The sequence below is a fragment of the Camelina sativa genome, chromosome 11 (assembly GCF_030686135.1).
Source record: "Camelina sativa cultivar CO46 ecotype springtype chromosome 11, ASM3068613v1".
Taxonomy (NCBI): Eukaryota; Viridiplantae; Streptophyta; class Magnoliopsida; order Brassicales; family Brassicaceae; genus Camelina; species Camelina sativa.
The window spans coordinates 27,228,018-27,252,512 of record NC_141890.1 but is presented as its reverse complement, the minus strand read 5'-3'; the positions used below and the strand labels follow the sequence as shown (position 1 = coordinate 27,252,512).

General features: G+C 36.0%; 1 protein-coding gene, 1 non-coding gene and 1 pseudogene across 2 annotated transcripts; 2 read left to right on the top strand and 1 right to left on the bottom strand.

The window, feature by feature from the left end:
- Window positions 1–858: 858 nt before the first annotated feature.
- Window positions 859–2,207, top strand: LOC104724182 (uncharacterized). Its single transcript, XM_010442629.3, has one exon. It carries the CDS (start codon window positions 1,201–1,203, stop codon window positions 1,771–1,773), a length of 573 nt encoding a protein of 190 aa, XP_010440931.1. The 5' UTR covers window positions 859–1,200; the 3' UTR covers window positions 1,774–2,207.
- Window positions 2,208–3,962: 1,755 nt separating this feature from the next.
- Window positions 3,963–4,596, bottom strand: LOC104728300 (peptidyl-prolyl cis-trans isomerase CYP19-3 pseudogene; annotated as a pseudogene).
- Window positions 4,597–10,679: 6,083 nt separating this feature from the next.
- Window positions 10,680–10,786, top strand: LOC147934471 (small nucleolar RNA R71). Its single transcript, XR_015573454.1, has one exon. It is a non-coding gene; the product is annotated as a small nucleolar RNA R71 (small nucleolar RNA).
- The last annotated feature ends 13,709 nt before the right edge of the window (window positions 10,787–24,495 follow it).

Genomic DNA, 24,495 nt, shown 5'->3' with positions numbered 1-24,495 from the left:
TATTTAATTTGTTTTAGTAAGCTGTTATAATTTGTAAATTAATTAGGTGAATAGTTTCGGTGTTCAACAAAACTTAGATGTTGGGGTCTTCTCCCTTCCCTTCAACTTTTCAAAGTCTACCAAAAATCAATGCTTCAAACTTCAAAATCTACCAAATATCAGTGCTGAAGTCAAAGTCTTTCCTACACCCAATAAAGCAAAAAAAAAAGAACTTTAGATTCCAAGTCAGATTTTAGTTTTTCTACGTTTTCGTTTTACACATCTTTTTCTTTTTAGATTCCAAGTCAGATTCCAAGTCTTCCAAGTCTTTTTTTTTCATCCCGAATTAGCCGGTTCCGTTATCCAAATCACCGATTAATCTTAAAACAAAACATATATTTTTATCAAGATTGTTTAGTAAGCGCACTAGAGTAAATAATCTGACAAAAATCTAAATTAACTAAACACCCACACACGCATTAGTGTTGGTCGTGGCAGAAATCGAATTTACAAACATATAAGTCAGTAAGTGTATGTTCTTACCCAAATCCATCTACGTATAGGCTTGCAAAGCATTTAGTGTCTCATGTATTATTATTATGTAAACTCATGTAATAGCAAAATTGTAAATGAGATATATTATAGGGAGATTTTCAAAAATAGCATAAAAAACAGTTTTGTTTCCAAATTTAATACAATATCTCTAAAATTCCAAAAATAACACTCTATTTCAAAATTAATTTTTTTAAACTAAACTCTAAATTCAAAATACTAAACCATACCCCTCAAAATTATATCCTAAATATGAAATTGAGAACCCAAACCTAAAACACAAAATTCTAAAAATTAATTTTAAATATTCTAATGTGTTAGATAGTGCTATTTTTAGATTTTTGTGGAATGTGTACTATAATTGTCTATAAAATTTGTTTTAGTGTTATTTTAGGGTATTTCTCTGTATTATATTATACGTATAATTAAGAGATAATTTGTGTTCGTTTTATCTAACAGCAGGAAAATTTGTGACAAAATAAACTAAGAAAAAAAGTTCCAGAAGAATGTAAAAAAAGGGTAAGAAAAACAAAAAATTACTTTTTGAATATAGTCAATAATGGTAGGTGAATTGTTGTGTAAACATTCTTCATGTAGTCATATATATATATATCTATCAACCATTCCTCAAAAACATTTATTTTCTTTTTTCTTTTAATAATCTTCACGATGAGTCTTAAAAGCAGAGTAACCTCAATATCATCTCACAATCTTCACCATTCCGAAGAGAGAGTCCCTCTCCGATCAGATTCAGACCAGCCATATCTCAACTCAAGCCCCGAGTTCGATTTTTGTCTACGACAGAATTCAAAACAACGGTTTTCTCACGCAGACGAGCTCTTCTCAGACTGGAAAAGCCTCTCTCACTCGGCCACCGACACGATTTCTAGGAAGACCGATGTTACTTCTCCGAGAAGAAATCTCCCAGCTCTATCCGTGAAATCCGACACAAGAGGTTCTGACTCAGAAGGTGATGATCCAAGTTTTGGGTGTGGGTTTTGGCTTGTCCGAAGCAAATCTGTTGGGTACTCAATGAGAAACAAGAAAACTAATTCTTCTTCGGAGTATCAACGGAGCAATAGTGATCCACAAAAGAAGAAGAAGATGAAGAGTTTGCAGAAGATGAACTCTACAGAGTTTAGAGCTCCAAAATCCATGAATAGTCCGGCGTTGAATGTCCCATTGGCTGATATGTTTTGCTTAGGCCCTGTTTTTTCCGGTAACCGTGATCGGAGAAAGTGAAGCGTTCTCTTATCTTTTGAACACGATCCTATATAAACTAATTTCTGGAACTTGTGAAGAGTTAGGTATATGATTGGTTTAAGCTTATGATTTTGGAGCAAGACGAAGTAAGAATCTCAATGCGGATTGTCATACTCATATTGTATAACTAAGAATCTAATTCGAGTTACTTTTTTGATTTTTTAATGTTATTAATTTGTGTTTACATTCGTTTATGTGAATAAATAATATAGAGGTTGATGTAACAGTATATACTATATATATACTGGTTGTAATTCAGAAATATAATGTTCACAGTTCATAGGAAGAAAAAAATATACTGTACTTGTTTTGTGAAATACACTTATATACTATACCGACAAGTGATAAAGTAGTAGAGATACTACTAGTCAAACGGTACACATATATTGATCAAATATGAGAATTTTAAGACGTTTGACTAATAAGATTTGACAGAAGTTGACTGTTTACTTGTATTGTCGTATTGGTTGCTCCAAAAAAAATTTATACGTGAGTGTTTTGCTACATATTGTTAATATTGTTCGATGTAATATAAAACGAGGTAATTTTGTTGAGAAAATTATAACATTCTCTATATATATATTGTGAATAGAGTATATCTAGACTATAGAGAAACTTAAAAAAAAAAAAAAAAATACCGTGTAAGTTTTAGCTAGAGGTTTTGGAATAAAGATTCAGGACTTAATTATCAATTACTTTTTTTCCAGTTATGTGAGGATCTATTTTTTTAAAACTTAGCATGATAGATCCAATATATTTAAAAATACAATCCAGTACTGGAAAAGAACTCGATCGGTCCACTTAATGTGTAATGTTGCTTGGAAGTCCAAGATAACAACTTAGTCGCTATAGTTAATTTACACCAAAACAATTCTAAATTTGATTACCGTCTCAATGCACCTTATCAAATATGCATCCAAGTACATCACAAGCGCTGTGGTGAAAGAAGGACCAGTTTAACTATATAAGGAAAACAAAATGTATGGACATGGAAAAGTGAATTACTGGAGTGCTCTTAACATGCCTTTTATTAGAAATGTGTTATAGATAAGACGGTTGTCGTAAGATTCGTAAGAAACTTTGTCTTTGATACAACTAGCATGAGACAAGGGGTTGCATGCATGATGCAAAATGTTTGCAACATAGTTAAACACTGCTGAGAAAGAACTACACATGCCAATGAAGAGTGTACTTTTTCGAGGTCTATCATGTTATCTTAGAGCTAATGCTGAAGATGATCTTCTTTAGGTAATATTTGGATCGAGATTGTGCTAGTACTATATCATCTATGTAGAGTAGAAAATAAAAAAATCTATTTTCCCTAAGACTTTATAAATTAAGAAGTAGGGATCACATATATCGACTTGTGTAACCAATGTATTGTGCGTGAACTGTAAACCTTGTGTAATATGTCCGAGATGCTAGATTGGATTTGTATATTGATCGATAAACACTTGTTATTTGGTTTGGGCTAGTCACTGAATCCTAGAGGTTAATGCATACATACAACATTTTGGAGGTCATCGTGTAAGAATGTGTGTTATTGACGTCTAGGTGAGAAAAGACTAATTTTGCTACAACATTGCACTCATCACGAAATAGATGGTTGTTAGTTTGACTACTAAATTAAATATCTCGCAGGTTACATCAAGTTGTTTCTACCACCCATTAGCTAGTAACTATTTAGTTTGGAAAATCAAGATTAAACGAACCATGCACTATAATAGCAACAGATGATGGGATGGGACTACCATCGACATTTCATTCTGTTAAAAAAATTTGTGTCATTTAGAAATGGGAAAGGGGTAAACCAGTGTGAAGAAAAAGAAGTTGGCAAAGCTTAAAGATCTCGTTTTTGGTGTGAGTGACCATATGGTGGTTAGGAACAAGTGTTCTTTCAAGTGAGTAGTCTCGAGATATAGAATAAGGAGGATCAGGTCTGGCTTGTGGATTTTTCGTTTGTTTTTCTTTGGAAAATATTAAAAGAGCTATAGAACTAGAACTAGTACAATTTTTGATATAGAACTATTACAATTTTTGAAAGTCGAAAATTGAAAAGAACATTGAATTCCTCTTGAGTTTTTTATTATAAAAACTTAGAAGGAACAATCACTTACTAAAGGTTCATATGATAATTGTCAAAACCTAAGTAGTAGTGCTTTGCATATAGCAGCTAGATTGATCTGTACTATCTCAGATGCTGCAGTCTCCACTTCACAACAGTCAAGATCAACCCAAACGTGTTTAAAACTTACGAACTTGGGTTCTTGAGTTTACCACAATCTTCAATCACAACGGGTTCAGAAGTATTTCCCCTGTCAGATCCAGCATCCTCCATTGCCTTCACCACATTGTAACCATCAACAACTTTCCCAAAAACAACGTGTTTCCCATCAAGCCACGATGTCTTCTCAGTGCAAATGAAGAACTGAGACCCATTTGTGTTGGGACCAGAATTAGCCATGGAAAAAATCCCTGGACCAGTGTGCTTCAACTTGGAAGTTCTCATCATCAAACTTAGCCCCGTATATTGATTCTCCTCCAGTTCCATTCCCACGGGTGAAATCACCACCTTGGCACATGAATCCTGGGATGATACATTACGGACCTACGGTGAAAGGCTGAGCCTTTGTAGTGTAAAGCCTTCCCTGCTTTCCCAATTCCCTTCTCTCCTATGCACAAAGCACGGAAATTATCAGCTGTTATCGGTGTTACATCAGCGAATAGCTCCAATACAACAGGTCCTGCCTTCATCTTCCCAATCAAGATGTAAAAGAAGACTTTTGGGTTCGCCATTTTCTCTTTCACTAATACTTTGCAGATGAAACACACAAAAAAAAGTTCGTCTTCTCAACGAGTCCGTAAGTTTCAAATTCCTCTTGAGTTTAGTTCCGAGTGAATAAATAACTATGGAAAATCATTTGGAAAACTAAAAAGCAAATTTCTTGTCGTAAGAAGCATGGTTTTTTAGGCTTGACTGACTTACAACTAGATAGACAAAATGTCGGTTATATTGGTTTTCATTAATCCCAAAATATTTAGGTATCCATTATTTATGTTTTTCGAATTATAATACCAAATAAACAACATATTCAATGTTACGTTTCAAGAAAACTATAGTAGTAATTAAATGAAAATACATTACAAAGTAAAAATATTTAGGGTGGGTTTCAATACTGGCTAATTGATTTAGTTCTTTTGCTGATTTTATTACCAGTATTCGTGCTTACTGTTGCTGTTGTGATCCCTTTGTTCGTGGTATGATCGTGATTTTGAACCTGTTCTTTCATATGGTGTAAAGAAAACAAAACAGCTAAGCCATACCCCAAAAGAGAAATATTAAAACTGACTAGAAATATTAACATGTAAAATTTCAACTAAAAGGTTATATGGTTTGAAATATTAAAGGTTAAAATTTCATATGTGCATTCTGAGTATTATGTATTTATCGGATGTTTAGAAACGTGTACGTGTATATATATGTCTACGCACATTACATTTGCAGGATAAATATTTTGAAAAATTGAGTCGGTGGTTGGATCTAATGGATGAAAAAAGAGGAAATACATACAAATTTAGTAGGAAATGTAGTAAGTAAGAGTATCCTAATTGAAAAAGTTGTGGTCATAATCAAAGATCCAAGTAAAAAATGGTAATATATCAAAGACTTTTGTAGTAGAACAATGTATATACTAACGATGAAGAAAACTCATTATAACAGGTGAGAAGACATAAATTTTCTGTAAATGGTAATGCTGTCATTTTTATATCTTCTTTACATATTTTTTTTGTGATCGTGAAAAATTAAAGAATAGGAAAAATAAAGAACATCTATATAGTCTTTGATTTTGTTTTGTCTCTTTTTTGTTTGTAGTGCCATTTTTTGAGATACTCTGTCATATGCTCAAATTTAATCTTGAGCTATTCTCTCAAATTAAGAGATCAATCGTAATACTTAGGGATCGTATTCACAAGGACTCTAGATCACACAATAGATTTAATAATCTTTTAATTATGTTAAACCAAAATTGTAATTTAAATAGCAATGCAAAAACAGAAAATAAAAGACTTGTAAATTCAGAAATATTAAATGCTAGGCCTAGGGAAATTCTTAGGAAATCATGGAAAATCAGATCAATTAATTAAACAAGCATGATTCAATAATTAAGCACCGTTCTTGAATTCTAAACACAATTGTAAAATAAATTAGTTCTCACTGCAAATATTATCTATGTTTTAAAACCCGAAAATCCAGATCTCTTTGCAAAATTCATGTTAAAAACCAGCAATAAAATCAAGTTTAGATAAGTTCACAAAATCACTAATTCAAATCTCTTTGCAAAAAGTAATTTTGCTCACCAAAGGTTTTTGTCAGGAAAATCAATTATATTCTCATATCAATTTATTTTCGTAAGTTATTAATTCTAGATGACCAATCAAGGATTAATATGAAGAACAACCTATGGTGAAGAACAAGAAAGATAATGAATCCAAACAATTAATCAATCTAACAATCTATGAAATCCCTAATGAGAAACCCTAAACCTAACAAGCAGTTCTACTCAGACATAATTGCAAGAACACAAATCAAGAATAAAATAGATAGCAGTAAGAGATTAAAGAAGAAGAAAAAAGAGTTCTGAATCTTCTCTGGAATGAATCTTGATTCTTCTCTCCAAAAGCTCTCTAAAAAATCTCTCAGGGTTCTCTCTCAAAAGTTGCAGGGAAAAATAAAGCTTAGGTCTAAACAATGACCAAAAAATCCTATTTATATTCCTAAAAACGTCCAGGGACTAATGATGCAAATATGGAAAACTTTGGGGCTGCTTATAAATCTTCAAAACTTGTGGGAAAACTTCCAATTCTTCTGTTGGATGATGCATCGATCGACACCATCACTTGCATCGACCGATGCAAGTCTCTGAACTTGTCTCCCAACTTCGTAGCTCAACCTTAATGCTTGATTAAGCTCCAAATATTCCTACTTAGCTCCATTAAGCTCTCATCCATGCTAAATCCTATAAAGACTCAAAAGACTCTAAAAATACCAAAAAGACTCTATAAATAAGACTTAAAAGCAAAACATAAGGCTAACGGAGAAGTACATGGTGGTTCGATTTGAATTTATCTGCTAAGCATATGGATTATGGTTTGGATGATCATGGCATTACTTTAAAAAGAAAATGAGTTCCTGCGTTTTCAAATCTCTTTCACAGGTCTAAGTTTATGTTTTGCTTGAGGGCAAGCAAAGGCTAAGTCTAGGGGAGTTGATATATCATGGTTTCATAGCATCTCAAATTCAAACCAAATTCCACTACTTCCTCCATTAAGCCTTCATCGGTGGGTCTCATCAATTTGATCAATGTCAAGAACCTTCTAGACTCATTCCCGTACAATACCATAACAAGCAAGACATATCTTTTACCACATGTGGTACTCTTTCTCTCCCCCAGACTTATTCTATTTAATCTTCCTTAGAGATTTGCTTTGGTTTTTTATATCTTCTTTTTCTTTTTCTCAAAGTTGTAGGCGAATAATGGGGTCATCGGTAATTTACCTACCCCTCGCTTCCAAGCTTTGTGTGATCATTTGACTCAATAGTAGAATAATGAGGTCACAGGTAATTTACCTACCTCTCTAAACTGATCAAAATCATTTCATCTTTTATTCACTCTTTTTTTTTTTTTCTTTTTTTAAACAAAGTTCTCAGGAAAAATATTTCAAACTTTAAATAAGGGAGATGAGTACCAATTATTTTCTTTTTTTTTTAAATCTTACTTGTCAGGTATGAACAAGGAGTCAAGCTCTATGAACATCAATCTCCTTAATTAGGTAAAAAGAAAAGCGCAGAAATTACCTCAGGCTTTTATGGATTCTGTTGAAAATTCGGATGTCACTGGTTTACTGGTCAGCCATTGGATTTTTCATTAGTCGGATTCTGGATTCAATCTGCAGCATTAATCAACCAAGGCAGTACACTAAAAAGAAAAATCATAGTTCCCAACAAAATTTTGACTCAATAAAACCTTTTTTTTTTTTAAACCCTCAAAAACAAAAACGTAGTTAGTAACTTCCTTCCCCAGACTTAAACAACACAGTTCCCAGTGTTATCAAGTAAGAGACTGGCGAAATAAAAATAAACAAAAACGAATGAGTATTGAAATTGTGAACAAAATCATGTTACCAATCCGGATGTTCTGTGTCGACCGATGCGGATGGTGTGTCGGTCGATGCACTCTGCAGATGCAGAGAGTTCGAACATTACTCCTCAGTTAGCTGCGACTAATTTGTGTTTTTCTCATTCCGTGGATGTTAGCATTGCTAAGAATCACTCAAACACAGGATTAAACGCAACATGATAGATAGAAGTTCATAATTCAATACAAATTCAAACTGACTCAAAGCAAGAATAAAAATGACTCAAAGTGGAAAAGAAAAATCTATGAGTGGGTTGCCTCCCACTAAGCGCTTGTTTTCAGTCATTAGCTTGACTGTGTCAGATCTCAGGCATCCGGTGGATCGGAACATGGCAATGAATGCTTCCGAGAGAATGTCATCTTCATCCGAGGGGGTGTGTAGGCAGTAGGTGCATGAGACTTGCCAAGTATATGAGGAACATGACCAGGGCGGGACTTAGGGACGGGTGGCTTTCTTTTAAGTTCTGCAAAATCATCAACAGAAGAAACAAGCGCTCTACGATAATCTTGTGGCTTGGTTAACTGCAAAACAGTTTTTGTACCTTTGAAATTCTTATTGATGATAGGAGAAGGTTTGGGTGAGGAAGATGCATACCTTGGGCTTACATGTGTGTTCTTGACTGTAGAATGGTGAGATTTCAGCTTAACAACTGGTGTAGGACTTGCTGCTAAGGAATCAACTCGAGAATCTTTGGTTTTGGACAAATCCGGACGTTCGCGTGGAGGTGTGTCGATCGATGCAACAGCTGCATCGATCGATGCTGAGTCCGCAACTCGTGTCTCTTCAACGATTCTGCAACTTTCCTCAGCAATCCGTGTTTCTGTTACAAAAACATCATCCACCAGCAACTTGTCATGGATCAGAACTTCATCATGGTCTCTAGTACTGATTAGATGATCTCCACTCCAATCTTCAAGCTTAACAGCTTGCTTGCTCACTTTCTCAGCAGTCTCCAACTCTTTGACATACCCAACAGTAATGTCTCCATGAAGCTCTATGATCGGATCATCATCAGATGCAATTTCCACAGAAAATGTCTGACCATCAATAGTGGGAACCCTTCTCAGCTTGTCCATCTCAAAGTTCATAACCAAATCTTCTACATTCAGAGCTATGTGTCCCTTTTTCACATCTATGATGACACCAGCTGTAGCCAAGAATGAGCGTCCTAAGATAAGTGGATCATTAGGCTCTTTGTCATACTTCAACACCACAAAATCAGTGGGAATCATGCAATCTCCAATCTTAATTGGAATATCCTCTAAGACACCTTCAGGAATTCTTCTGGATCGATCAGCTAAGATAAGAGATATCATAGTTGGCTTGAAATCTGTCATCCCAAGTCTCACAGCAACAAAATGTGGCATCAGGTTAATACTAGAGCCAAGATCACAAAGTGAGTGAGCAAACCTTCCTGTGAAGACAGAGCAATCAAATATAAAGCTTCCAGAATCTGGTAACTTCTTTGCAATCCTACTCTGGATCATAGCACTCACTTTCTCAGAGACAACTACCTCTTTCTTCTTCTCCTTCTTCCTCTGTGGAGGCTGATTCAACAGAATTGAGCTAACATCCTTGGTTACCAAAGCTCAGGACTCAAACCATTAGTCACCATCCTCTTCACATATCGCTTAATCCTAGGAGAAAACTTGACAGCATCAATCAAAGTCATCTCAATCATTACCTTATCCATCATAGCTTTGCATCTAACTTCTTCAATCTCATGTTTGGACCTCCTAGGCTTAGGAAAAGGAACCTTAGGCTTATAAGCTTGCTATGAATCAGATGGTGGAACTCGAGGAGAAACCAGAGCTGGTCGTGGGGGGGGGGGGGTATCGATCAATACTGATGGAGCATCGATCGATGCACTCTTTCTGTAATGTGTTTGCCTCGATGGATGGTGACTGCATCGATCGATGCAGTGTGATGGAGTCGATCGATGCTGGTTCTACTATCGTCGTATCACGGTTTTCTCCTTCATTCACCAGAATTGCATTGCAAGCATGCCTTGGATCCGTCTCTGTTCTTCTAGAAAGAAGTTCCTCTTGTCTTTTAACAGACTCAGCAGTCTGAATTACTTGATTTTCCAGCTTCTTGACATGAGTGTTTAATACATCAAACTTCCCAGTCAGCTCAGTGTAAACAGAATCAATCTTTCCATTGAAGTCTACTGTTAACTTCTGTTGACCTTGAAGAATCTGCTCAATCATTGATTCCATCTTGCGCTCTGAATTGGGTGGAGGGAGGGTTGGTAAGAAGAAGATCCATAGGTCCTAGTGAAGTTCCTGTTTGGATTTCCTGAGAATGAATTCTTCTCACCAAATCTCTGATTTTGATACCCAACTCTATATACATAGTTGACATCTTCTTCTATAATCGCTGGCTTTGGCTCAAAAGTCTCAACATCTTCAGCAAAATGGACAGACTTCTTTCCCACAAGAAGATTGTGGACTGTATCCAACTTAGCATTCACCACAACAAACTGATTTGAACCATTTCCTTGATGTGCTCTTCTCCGCTCTAAGTCTGCATTCTTGGTATTGTTGCTTGATGCTAGCCTTTCTATCAGCTGTTCAGCTTCATCCGGGTACCTTGTCTTGAAATTCCCATCACTAGCAGCATCCAAAGCCATCTGATACCTCCAGTCAATACCACTGAAGAAGATGCTAATCAACTGCACTTCTGAGAACCCATGATGCGGACAGTCTCTCTGGTATGCTTTGAATCTCACCCAAGCAGCTTTGTAAGATTCAGCAGGTCCTTGTCTAAAGGTGGAGAGCTTAATCCTCAGCTCATAAGACATTGCATCATCATAGAAGTAGTTCAAGAATGACACTTTGATGTCATGCCATGTTGTCAGAGATCCCGGTTTGAGTTGTCTTAGTCAATGAGAAGCTTCTCCAGCAAGAGAGTAGGGGAAGAGCTTGAAATAGAGATAGTCCTCTGTGACCCCATTAGCCTTGATGCTTGTGACTATATCCTCACAGTGTTCAATGTGGTCTAAAGGCTTCTCATGCGACAAGTTCTGGAATGGTCTTTGGCCGACAAGAGCAAAGTAGGCAGGCTTCAACTCAAAATCATTCCTTGAGAATGGAGGAGGGAAAATTGCGGAGCGGTTCTCATAGAACAAATCTGGTCTGTTGAAGTCCGCAAGAGTCTTGACAAACTCTCCATTGTTATCCCGTCTAGGCTGAAGGTTCTGCTGGTTGTTACCATCCAAATCCACACCATTCGCACCGTTACTGGCATTGCGTCGATCGACGTCAACGTTGCGTTGGTCGATGCTTTCTTGGTTGCGTCGATCAATGTCATTGTTGCGTCGCTCGATGCCACATTCATCATCCTCAACCACGACGAGTTCTTCCCGAATAACTCGTCCTTCAGCATCAAGTTTCTGGCCTTGCTCGTTGTACACATGACCCTCTCGATCTCTTAAAACTCCAGCCTCATCAGGTCTCAATATGATTGTATTGGCCATCTTTGCTGACTTGGCTGCTTTTGTGTTATCACGCTCTAGTTGTCCTAACTCTTGGTTTGTAAGCTTAACAACTGGACCAGTAGGATTTTTCTGGTGCTAGGCTTAGGCATGTACCTGAAACACACAAGAGAAAAGAAACAAAAGCGTGTGAGTAAAATAGAAAAATAAAAATTTAGACAAAATCAAAGACTTTTCTCTAATGGTGAATCAAAAGAGTCCCCGGCAACGGCGCCAAAATTTAATATGCTCAAATTTAACCCTGAGGTACTCTCTCAAATTAAGAGATCAATTGTAATACTTAGGGATCATATCAACAAGGACTCTAGATCACACAGTAGATTTAATAATCTTTTAATTATGCTAAACCAAAATTGTAATTTAAATAGCAATACAAAAACAGAAAATAAAAGAGTTGTAAATTCAGAAAGATTAAACGCTAGGCCTTGGAAAATTCTCAGAAAATCATGGAAAATCAGATCAATTAATTAAACAAGCAGGATTCAATAATTAAGCACCGTTCTTGAACTCTAAACACAATTGTAAAATAAATCAATTCTCACTGCAAATATTATCTATGTTTTAAAACCCGAAAATCCAGATCTCTTTCCAAAATTCAAGTTAAAAACTAGCAATAAAATCAAGTTTAGATAAGTTCAGAAAATCACTAATTCAAATCTCTTTGCAAAAAGCAATTTTGCTCACCAAAGGTTTCTGTCAGGAAAATCAATTATATTCTCGTATCAATTTATTTTCTTAAGTTATTAATTCTAGATGGCCAATCAAGGATTAATATGAAGAACAACCTATGGTGAAGAACAAGAAAGATAATGAATCCAAACAATTAATCAATCTAACAATCTATGAAATCTCTAATGAGAAACTCTAAACCTAACAAGTAGTTCTACTCAGACATAATTGCAAGAACACAAATCATGAATAAAATAGATAGCATTAAGAGATTAAAGAAGAAAAAAGGAGTTCTGAATCTTCTCTCGAAGAAGTCTTGATTCTTCTTTCCAAAAGCTCTCTAAAAAAATCGCTCAGGGTTCTCTCTCAAAAGTTGCAGGGAAAAATAAAGCTTAGGTCTAAACAATGACCCAAAAATCCTATTTATATTCCTAAAAACATCCAGGGACTAATGATGCAAATATGGAAAATTTTGGGGCAGCTTTGTAAATCTTCAAAACTTGTGGGAAAACTTCCAATTCTACTGCTGGATGATGCATCGATCGACACCATCACTTGCATCGACCGATGCAAGTCTCTGAACTTGTCTCCCAACTTCATAGCTCAGCCTTATTGCTTGATTAAGCTCAAAATCTTCCTATTTAGCTCTATTAAGCTCTCATCCATATGCTAAATCCTATAAAGATTTTAAAAACTCTAAAAATACCAAAAAGACACTATAAATAAGACTTATATCATGGCTAAAAACACCTAAAAACTATGATATATCACTCTGAATCTGTTATTTATTTGAAAAACCTAGTAGTTTGTGAATAATAAATTAGTTTATTGTTAATTAGAAAAACCTAGTAATTTGTGAATAGTAAATTGCATTGTCTTGAGTCTATTGACAAAGAATTAATGTAAAGGCACTAAAGCATAATAAAGGGTGCACGATAACTAGTCACTGATCCTTGGTGAAGTTTAACACGTTACTGGACATGCAAAACATACATAAATTTGGAAGAAACTGAAGGATGTTGTCTTTTTGGGAATATTTATTGATTTAGTGCATTCCACAAAAAATTTAGGTATCTACAAGTTCAACGAATAAATTACTCATTCTTCATCCATAACCAATAAATAATTATTTCAACAAAGATTTTAGTAGTAAAAAATTCATTGTTCTTTTTAACCACACAACTGATTTATACTCTATTCCTTTTGTTCATTTTTTAATTTATGCTTATGTTTTGCTTATCATTTGCTCATGTTATTATTTGATTTTGTTTATTTTTTCAACTTTATATTTTTCAAAAGTTTTAATAATTTTTTTGTATTGTACATGTGTAGTAAAAAATAGTGCATCATTTAAATGCATTAAAAACTTAATCTTATGTTCTAGTATATATATATATATAGAGAGACAAGAAAAAGAGAGAAATATTAAGTTTTACACTCTTTTTCTAATACCTTAAAAGTCCATTAGAAAAGGTCAAAAATCATGAATAAATTTCACCTGTTTAATTATGAATTTTTTTCCTCTTGGTTAGTATATTATATGAGTTAACAAAAATCACAAAATTAAACTTACAATAATTTTGAATGACATTGTCTATTTCTTCAGTTAACAAAAAACTGAAAATTGGAGTTTCATCAACATGAGAGAGAGGGAGAGAGAGATCGGAAGAGAATAGAAGAGAGAAACACATAGATTAAAGTCTTTGGTATATTTCCATTTGTCTGTATTTCTTCTTTCTTCATCCATTAGATCCAACCACCGAATCAAATTTTCAAAAACTTTATTATGCTAATGTAATTGGCGTAGACATATACACTTGCACGTTTTCTAAACTTGAATCAAATGTGAAAACACGCCATATACAAACCATATAACCTTTCAGTTGAAATTTCATACGTTGATATTTCTAGTTAATTTTAATATTTCTCTTTTGGGGTGTGGCATGTGATATTGTGATGGCGAAGATCGACAGCTTTCATTTAGCTGTTTTTTTCTTTCTTGACACCATATTTACCTTCGAATGTATTTTCTTTAATTAGTATAATTTTCTTGAAACGCTGAATATGTTATTAATTTGATATAATTCTTATTCGAAAACATTGTAATTTGTTAATAATAAAGAGCAAATTTGCAACTTACCGAATCGAAGAATGTAATGGCACTAAACTAGGATCAGTGGTGACTTACTGGATTTTCATACGACACCTTGTCACTGAACATGCATGGTAGAAATACGAAGTAAAATAGAAAGGAAATCTGTAAGAAAATACATTAACAGTTTGGACCCAAAAAAAAAAAATTGTTCAAGCAATTTGGACGAAATTGATTTTATCACTTACTAAAAGAAAAACTGTCTAAAGACACATAAAAAAAGTTGTGGCTATGGCGTTGTAGCTACTTGAATTTTGTGGCTATCCATAGTTACATTAAGACAACATAGCCATAACAGAATTTGTAGCTAACAGCCACGAAATCACCACACAACTGTTTGTGTCTATAATAGCCACAGTTTAACCACAAAAGAATTTGTAACCTTTTACAAATATAACCATAGCTTATATCCACAAATTGGCGACCGATAAATTAATGGCTATTAGTTTCCACAACTTAGCTACAATTAATCTGTAACTATTTGTCACAGATAGTTACAATAAATATATGGGTAAGTATCAAAAATTGGCCACAAAAAACAGTGGCTAAGTTATAAAATATAATAAAAAAACTATTGGGAAATTAAATTAATTTGCTAATAATATATAAATTACATTAATACCATAGAGAATACATAAGTCCATAATGGAAATTAAATTAATTTTAACGCTTTAATGGAGAAGATTCAGTAACTACTCTCCAACCAACAAGTCAGACTCCACGTGCTGATGGAGCTTCATCAGCTGCAAGTCCATCTACACATGCTGACTCAGCTGTTGGTCCAACGCAAGAACCAGCCCAGCAGCCAACCACACCTCTCTGATCAACCTATCCAACATGACTTTGTTATCTGTTGAGGTATTTGAATTTGGTCCCTACTCCCTAGTAATATGTAGTTTGAATGGACTTGAATCTATGTAGTTTGTCTTTTATGTTTTACTTTTGTAACTTTAAACTTATGTATTTTCTATATGGTGTTAAGATAGAAATCATAACCAAGGCCCCCTCAATCACATCTATGTTGTCTTCATCCAAGTTTCGACGAAGAGAAGCAGAAACAGACTCATTAGGATCATCATCATTTTGATATTGAAATGATCCAAGACTTTTGTTTGTTAATTGCCATCTGCAGAGAAAAAAAGTCAATCAAAACTTCGTTAGCAAAAGAGAAGCAGCAAAAATACATTATCACACAGGCTTTAACAGAACATTAGATTATTCATAACACTTATACATAAATAAAATACATTATCAAATCGTAAGAGAACATTAGTAAAAGGACACAAACAAATCTCACTGATCATAATTTGCACAGAGAGTTTTGACAGATTCACAATCACAAATCTCAATTGCTGAAGGTGGTACTCCACCAGCCTCAAGTGACTAAGAAAGCATTGTGTTAACAATAACCACACACAAAAAAAAGCTATATATAATGAGAAAGGTGGACAAATTCAGCCGTCAACGTGTTATTTGATTACTCCCACTTGAACTCGCACGTGTGGCCCTGCATTATTAATCTGTATCAAATCTCCCCCTATTGCAGAGCCTTGTCCACAAGGATCTTCAAGCTCTAAACTCTGGAAACTTCTTGCTCAAGTCGAACAAAAATTGCCTTGTCCACAAGGGTCTTCAAGCTCTAAACTCTGGAAATTTCTTGCTCAAGTCGAACAAAAATTCTCATGTCGCTTCCTCCACCGGCTCGTTAACCCACTTCACCAGAACTTTAGTGACATCTCGACCCTGTCTATTAATCATCTTCCTCTCCAATATCTGTTCCGGTTCCTTCTCAAACACATCAAGCAATATAGTGGGAAGGCTTGTCGCAGAGTTTTGGCGATAAGGTTGAAGCTTCAAGTAAACAAAGTCTCCAATATCAAAGTCTCTTTCAGTACGACGCCTATCTGCCAATTGTTTCATTCGATGTTGAGCACGCATGAGATGGAACTTCAAGAGTTTCAACATGTTCACCATTTCCTGCAAAGAACGAGCAACCACCGCCACTTTTGATTCACCCGGTAAATAAGGAAGGTGAACCGGATGACCTGACCATAAACCGCCTCATATTGTGTCATGCGTGTTGAAGTGTGATAATTAGTATTGTACTAATACTCAGCCAAAGCTAACCATTTGCACCACATGTGTGGTTCAGCATGGCACATACAACGCAGATACGTCTCCAAGCAACGATTAACAACCTCCGTCTGGCCATCACTCTGCGGATGATACACAGTGGACATCCTCAGCTCCACGACCTGCAGGATGAAAAACTCCTTCCAAAATTCACTGGTAAACACCGAGTCTCTATCACTGACAATAGAATTAGGACAGGCATGCTGCTTGAAAACATTGTTAAGGTAAGCTTGAGTCCCTGTCAAAGCACTATAGGGATGAGATAAGGCAATGAAGTGAGCTGCCTTACTGAGCCTATCAACAACCACCATAATGACATACTGATTTGCAGACAAGGGAAGTCCTTCAATAAAGTCCATTGAGACATAAATCCACAACACACCAGGAATTGGCAAAGGTTGCAAGAGACCAGGCGAAGCAAGATTGTCACTTTTGCACTGTTGACACACCTGAAAGCCTCTGATGTAAGTCTGAATAACACTGATCATGTCTTTCTAGTAGAACACCCCACGCAATCTCTGATAAGTGGCATCGCGACCCGAATGACCTCCTACCCTGGAATAATGAAGCCATTGCAGAATTGTTTCAAGAATTTTAGTATCGTTAGGAACCATAACCTTACTCTTCCTGCGCAATACATTCTGCATCCACAAATAATGCTTCTTACCATCATGTTTAGCCTCAAGAATCTTGATTATCTCCTGAATCTCCCCATCTTTTTCATAAGCAGCCTGAATTTCCTTCAGAAAATCACACTCAGTAACCTTCATGGCCGTGTGTAAAACCTCTGAACTCTCCACTCGAGATAGTGCATCAGCTACCAAATTCTCCTTTCTGTGCATGTACTGAATCTCATAATCGAATCCAATCAGCTTTGGAAGCCATTGTTGCTGAATTGGAGTGTTAAGTCTTTATTTCAATAAGTATTTCAGGCTCCTCTGATCCGTCATAATGACAAAGTGAGTTGGTAACAGGTAGTGTTGCCACTTTTGCACCGCAAAAATCACTGCTAACAACTCCTTTTCGTAAATTAAAAGGTTGAGCTGCTTCCCTTTGAGCTGCCTGCTAATATATGATATCGGATGGCCCTCCTGCATAACACCGCTCTGATTCCCTGACCACAAGCATCGGTCTCCACAACAAAGGGCTTATTAAACATGGCAAATACTAGTACTGGAGCTTGGCACAAGGCCATTTTAACCAATTTAAATAAGGGTCATCGAGATTGTAGTCTTGAGAGCTATGAACCAATTCCTAACAAGGGTTTTGGAACCTGTGAGGTTAAACAATAATTGTGCATCTTCCAAGAGCAAGTCGATGGAAGAGAAGGTGGCCACTGTCTTGGATCGAAGACCAAACGACGTTGAGAAAGCCAAAGCTGAGAAACTCACCAGAGTGAGGATGTCTACCCGAAGGAGAGCTTTCAAAAGGGTTTGAGCAGGGTTGCAAGTGCTATGATTGAGGATAATTAGAGCGTCAAATGGAGTATTTGGGTCCAGTGTGAAACTCTGTAAGATGTAGTGGTAACCCCCACTCCATGGAGTTGGGATCATAATGCCACTGGACTTCAGGGTCTTTGGAGGATACTTCACGAAGTTGATACATTGCAGTTTAAAGTTCTTTGTAAGCAGACGAGATGATGAAGATACATCGGTGTATGGTCTAGATCATAATGTCGTGTTCATTTAGGCTTCTGTCTTCAAGAGCCGAATCACTAGGTAGATCTAAAAATAGGTTCCCTACAGAAAACCTTAACCAAACTAGCAACAATGGTGCTTTACATTCCAAATGCAGTCTTCGAACAATTGGTTCCATAAATCTACACAAATTGATTAGAGTGGAAAAGATTTGAATTTCGATCAAACCTGGATAAAAGCAGAGGAAAATCGTTTAAGACATCTTTGGATAATGGGCTCCAAAACCTTAGCGGGCTGAGGATTATTGGGCCCACCAATGGAAAACTTAGTTTTGCAAGCGGGTGCAGAGGAAAGTTCATGCAGCGGCTGGGTTGAGCGGATGTCTGATTTAAGGGCTCGAACATCTTCGGTGAAAGGAGGGATGGTGGTTGGAGGTTTATAGTGGGGCTTGAGGCATCAGAAGGGAACCCTATGAGCTTAAGTTCTCCGGTACAGGAACTCGATACCATGATGAGAAGACCGTTGTGCGCCGTCAACGTCTCCACATAGTAAGGCGGATTAGATGGTCCAAGAGGATCTACTCCTGCCATCAGTGGTACCTGGTATGAGGTCTCCTCTTGGTGAATCAAAGTTCGAGATCTAACAATTGTTCGGTCTTCGGATACCATCTCCAAGAAAGACTCCTTTAGCGGGTAAGAGCTGGGAAGCTCCAGCCAGCGGATGTTCTCTTTGGAATTCAGATCGGCTATTGGAGGTATGTGATTGGGAAGGGTTAGAAGGGATTAAAGGCTAACAAAAGCTTAGATAAAACTAAAAAGAAGACAAGACAGAGAGAACGAGAAGAAAGAGGAAGGATCCGAGTTAAGTCCGAACGCCGGCAAAGTATTCTTTCGTCGGCGTCAGAGGAGAGAAGCGATAAAGGTTCCTCAATTATCACGCCTAGGAGAAAAGAGGGTTTTTTTTTGTGGAAAAATATATAATACACTCTTAATAGGATCACTTGTTAGTTTATTTTGATAGTGAACTAATTAATAGATAAATTATATAGTCCTGTCAATTAAAATTTGGGCTATGCGTTTGTTATCGTATTATTAATTATTTATAAAATAATTTTTTTGTTAATAGAAGATACCTCTGATATACTCTATATTTACTGTTTTTTTATGGTTGTTATGTTCCATTATATTGTGCTTCAAGTATTTTCATTGTGTTTTGTTGCATTTAGTGTCCAAGTGAGTCTTCTTGCATTTTAGATGCTCTATAGTGTCTTTGTCTATGGTTTGGTGCGTTTTGTGTGTATTTTGAACCATTTAAGATTCATATAATGGAAGACACACATTTGGATGCAAACAAGATGATTGATGATTTCGGAACCATTCTGAAGTCCCTCAAAGATCGACTCGTATGAAAACCTTTTTTTGGGATTTAGCTCCAGAGTTATTCATTAAAGTTATTGGAATTTGAGTAAGCTTTTCAATGAAGGTAAATTCAGTCCAATCGGATGTGCGTGTAAAGAGTTATACCTGTTTTAGTGAACATATATACAGCCAGAGCGAAGACTGGAGCCACGGGACAAAACAATCGACCGATCAACTTGAGCTGGACTTTGATATGTGTATATTTTACACTCTTTCATCATGCGTTTCTCATTCATTCTGTTCTCTTAACTCATTGTTTTGCATTGTTTTTAGTCTCTTTTGCATAATATGCATATCTAGGTAGTCTTTGCACTGGTCTTGCATGCATCTTGCATATTGGAGTTATTTCAGGTATTTTAGGAGATGTTCAAACCATCAAGAGAAAACAGGGAGCAAGAGAGCAGTCCAGCGACTCGATCTACACTACCCAGCGCGACTCAACCTTCCACGTCTTTGATCGAGTCGAGTGAAGCTTTTACTTTGGGATTCATACTTCGACGTCTTCATCAATGTTATAGAGAATTGAGTCATCTTTCCAATGTCGTTGATCAAACGAAGGCGTGGTTCAAAAATTATCACCGTTTTAGTGGATGCAAGTACGTTCTGAATTCCGACTCGACCTGCACACAAAGAAGAGCTCCCACTCGATCGGACATGTTAGCAGCGACTCGACCAAGACGTCCCAGTAGGGCTCCTGAGCACCCTCAAGACGCGACTCGATCAGCAGCTCCCAGACGACACATTTCAAGCTGCCTCTCGATAGATGTTTTCAAGCTGTCTCTCGATCGATGTTTTCAAGCTGCCTCTCGATCGATGTTTTCAAGCTGCCTCTCGATCGATGTTTTCAAGCTGCCACTCGATCAACGATCTCGAGCCGTCATTCGATCAAACGTCCTAGATTCCTACTCGATCGACACTCTCACATGACTCGATCGACGCTCTTTAACCGACGTCCTGGTTTTGTTCTGAAGATGCGTCCGAGAAGGGTTCCTGAACCGCCTTTCTATTTTGTCGTTTTATGTTTTAGGGTTTTTTAATGTTTCATTATAAATAGACTCTTATGCCTTTACCCAAGGGAGATAGCTTTTATCCTAGGGTTTTTAGGCAGCCACCAAAACGTTTCTAAGTTTGTAATCAAGATATCTCTTAATCCTTTTAGTTTTTGCAATTGAATTCTTCTGCAAAATTTTTTATCTCATCTTTATCTATCTAGTCATGCTTAATTCTGTGTTTTTTTGGTTTTCTGGGTTTTTGATGATGATTGTTCTTGAGTAGTGAAATAGGGTTTTTGAGAGTGGGATAGATCAGGTGGAGAATTTTAGTCTAATAGGATGCCTAAGCTTATATTGTTTGATTTCCCTTCTGGATTAGTGTTCTTACTGCTAATTTCTTACTGATCATTTGGGATTAGATCTTAAGCATCTCAGCACCCAAAAGGTGTTCCATGGGATGCTTGAACAAACTAAAACCAGAGATTTGCATTCCTAGCCCAAGAGATTGGATGTCTTGGGTGTTTATTGACGTGAATGAACTTTTTTGTCATTCCAACTTAATCATGTTTCTCTAGCGAGACTTAGGTTTGGAAGTGATTAAGTCTGAGTAGCTTCTATCAAGAGATTGAATTAGCTAAGCTGTGATGTTACGTTCGTTGTCTAGGGATAACTTGATTGTGTTCTGTTAGGCGTTCTAGGTAGATTAAGATACTCCACCGAAATCAATAACCCCATCCTTAAGGCCTCTACTTATCTTATTGTTTCTACATCTTTAAGCTTGTTCTTTGTTTTAGTTGCAATAGGTTGCTCATTTGTCTCTGCTCGTTTAGCTTGTTTTTGCTCTCTTCTGTTATTGCATTTTAGCTCTTGTTCTGCATACTCGTTTTGTTTTTGCATCTCGTTCACTCTAGGTTGTTAGACAAAAACTCATTTTGAATTTGGCTTAACTTGTGACTGCTTGATTGCATCTCGATTGTTAGTAAAGTTTCCCATTTGGATTGACACCTTCTGTACGACAACTGCGTTAGGTTAATTGAGACCTGCTAGGAGACACAAAATTCCTAGTATTAGGGAGATAGATGATTGATCTTTGATGTCTGGAGCTTTATTTATGTGATTCCTTTCTTGTTTGGTGATTATAATGCTAGATTAACCTTGATCAAGTTGATTCTAGATATTAGGACTTCTATGCCCATAAGGTGTTTGATGAAATTACTAAACCGAAATATTCAAAAGCTTTGCATTCCTAGCCAATGAAAATTGATGATTAGGATTTTTAGTGGTATAAAGACTTGATTTTAATGCATGCTTATCTTGTGATTGCCTTTGGAAATTGTTGACGATTGCTTGATTTGCATAGAATCTTTATCATGGAAGTGAATTGATTTACATAAGTATTCTTAGCCTAAGGATTGTTCTTGATTGTTTGCTTAGACATCTAGGATTGGTTAGCTATCTCCCAAGTCATTAATCTTGCCCACGGTTCATTTGTTTTATCTTGATTTAAAGCAGTTTTAAGTTTGTGTTTCCCTTGCTTTGTGTTTTCTTTGTTTTGCCTTGTTTAAATATGCTTGTTTGTTAAGTTGTTACATAAATCCCTTTCTTATTAGCTTAGATTAATCATTCATGTTTATTCCTAGTGTGTTGATCATTACAAACTGAGGTTCGATAATTTAATTGATAAAAGTACTACATCAACCTCTTTGTTTGATTTCTCATTATCTTTATTTTGTGACCTAGAATTTTATTTTGTCATTCATATTAATACTGTTTTATGGTTTCATTATTCATTTCTTTAGTTACATTCATTTGTTCCTTATAGTATTTTTTTTATTGCATGGTTATTGTAACTGTTTTCTATAATTTTTATCTCCACACACATATAGCAATTAAATAACTTGTCAGTTACAACTTAAAAACATAAAAAGGATTTATTTTATACAAATAGATAACTTGTCAGTTGTGGCTATTCTTTTACTTTCAGTTTTTTTTTTAAATGGAGATTCACCTTCTTTTTGTTAGCAAACTTTTATTTCCCTTTCATACAGCATTCTTTGAAAATAAGTGCTTGGACAACAAAACTAATTCAATTTTTTTTACAATCATCATCAAAAAAAATTAAAAATCAAGAAGTTCATTTTCATTCTCAGTTTCCTCTTCCTCTTCATCAAAAAATGTATATGTAGAAGAGGAAATATTACCTTGATGTAGAGAAAATTATGCAGCAATATTTCTATGTTCTAGAGATAGTTAAAACTTAAAACAGAAGTAAATAATTATGTTGTTCATCAAAAATTAAATTGAAAAAGAATGGCACATATAATTCAAAAAATATATAAAAATAAAAATAGTAGGTTATAAAGATAACTAAAGATAAGAAACCAAAAATTTATTAGTTTCTTATAAAATATGATAAATAAAATAGATAAATTATGTTATTGAATTTTATAGATAAATTATGTTATTGAATTTTAATTTTTATGGGAGGTTTTATATTTGATGGTGCTTAGTGAGATATTTGCTATTTATAGAGAATTTGTTGATAACAAATGTGTAGGTTATGCAACATTAAGTGTACGACCCAAAACAAATTTGAGTTAATGGTGTTTTTAATGCATTCAGTTATTTTATAACGTAAAAAAATCTTATAGGTTAAAGGTCCCAAGAAATATGGAAAATGTTTTGATAGTATAGTTAATGGATTAAATGAGTTAATTGTACATTTAAGATGATTAAATTAGAAATATTATAATACAAATACAAATTTATAATGGAAGGGTGAGAGACGAAACTCAACATGATTATTGAGTTACTAAAATAACTGAAACACAACATGATTATTTAGTTACTAAAATAACTGAAACACTGGTTGTTTTCTCAAATTTAACTTATGCAATGAATGAATGATGCAATCATACAAACAAAAATAGGCTAAGATGATCAGAATGGGATGCATGGTGTTTCAATATTGATACGTTTAAGATGTAAAATTTAGAGTAAGAACAGAGAATAAGACAAATGTTCTTTTATTATAAGACAAAGTGAGACAAATGAGAGAATTGTTTGGAGTCTCTCCCCTCCCCTTACAAAAGTGTTCTGATATTCGATAACCACTCCCTTGCCCCTCATGCCATATAAGTACTACTACCAAACCCTACTGATCCCTTGTCACTACACCAAAGAGCCGTTGAGGCCACAAAGCCGTAGGACAATGATATTTATTATTACTTAACTAAGGTAACTTCTCCAAGAGGCCTGCTATCTTCTCTTGGACCTACTGGATCTGCTTAAGTGGACTCTAGCCACTTGGGCTTCTCTTTCTCCTTTGGTAATGGTAGAGAATAGGAGGGTGTTGAGCTCCATATGTATCATTACCCTCCCCTTTGAAATTCACCTTTTCCTCAAGGTTGAAGAGTGGAAACTGCCCTTTAATCATACTGACCCATTCCCACGAACTTTCAAAATCCGGCAATCCCTTCCACTTGATCAGCACCTCAACTTGTCTAGAACGGGGGTTCTTGCGTGTACCTAGTACCTTTTCCGGCTCTGTCTCGAGGACTGCTTCCTCTATCAACTGTGCGTGTATGGACGATGTCACCAACTGATCCCCGACTGCTTTCTTCAGTTGAGAAATGTGGAATGTGGGGTGTATCTTGGCCTCCGGTGGTAGTTTGAGACGATAAGCAATAGCTCCAACCCGTGCTTCCACCCGGTAAGGACCATAGAAACGAGCAGCCAACTTCTCATTTGGCCTCCTGGCTAAGGTTCGACGACGAAAAGGCCACATTTTGAGATAAACTTGGTCCCCCACCTGAAACTCAACCTGCCTGCGATGAGCATCCGCTTGTTTCTTCATTCTCTGCTGAGCATTGTGCAAATTTTCCCTGATCAGCCCCAATGCAGCGTCTCTCTCATGCATCTGCTTATCCAAATCAGCATTGGCTGTAGACCCATTCTCATACTTAAATAGTGTAGGAGGCTCCCTGCCATACAACACCTGGAATGG

Coding starts and splice junctions, on each gene's coding strand:
- LOC104724182 (XM_010442629.3), top strand. CDS start 1,201: ATGAGTCTTAAAAGCAGAGTAACCTCAATATCATCTCACAATCTTCAC.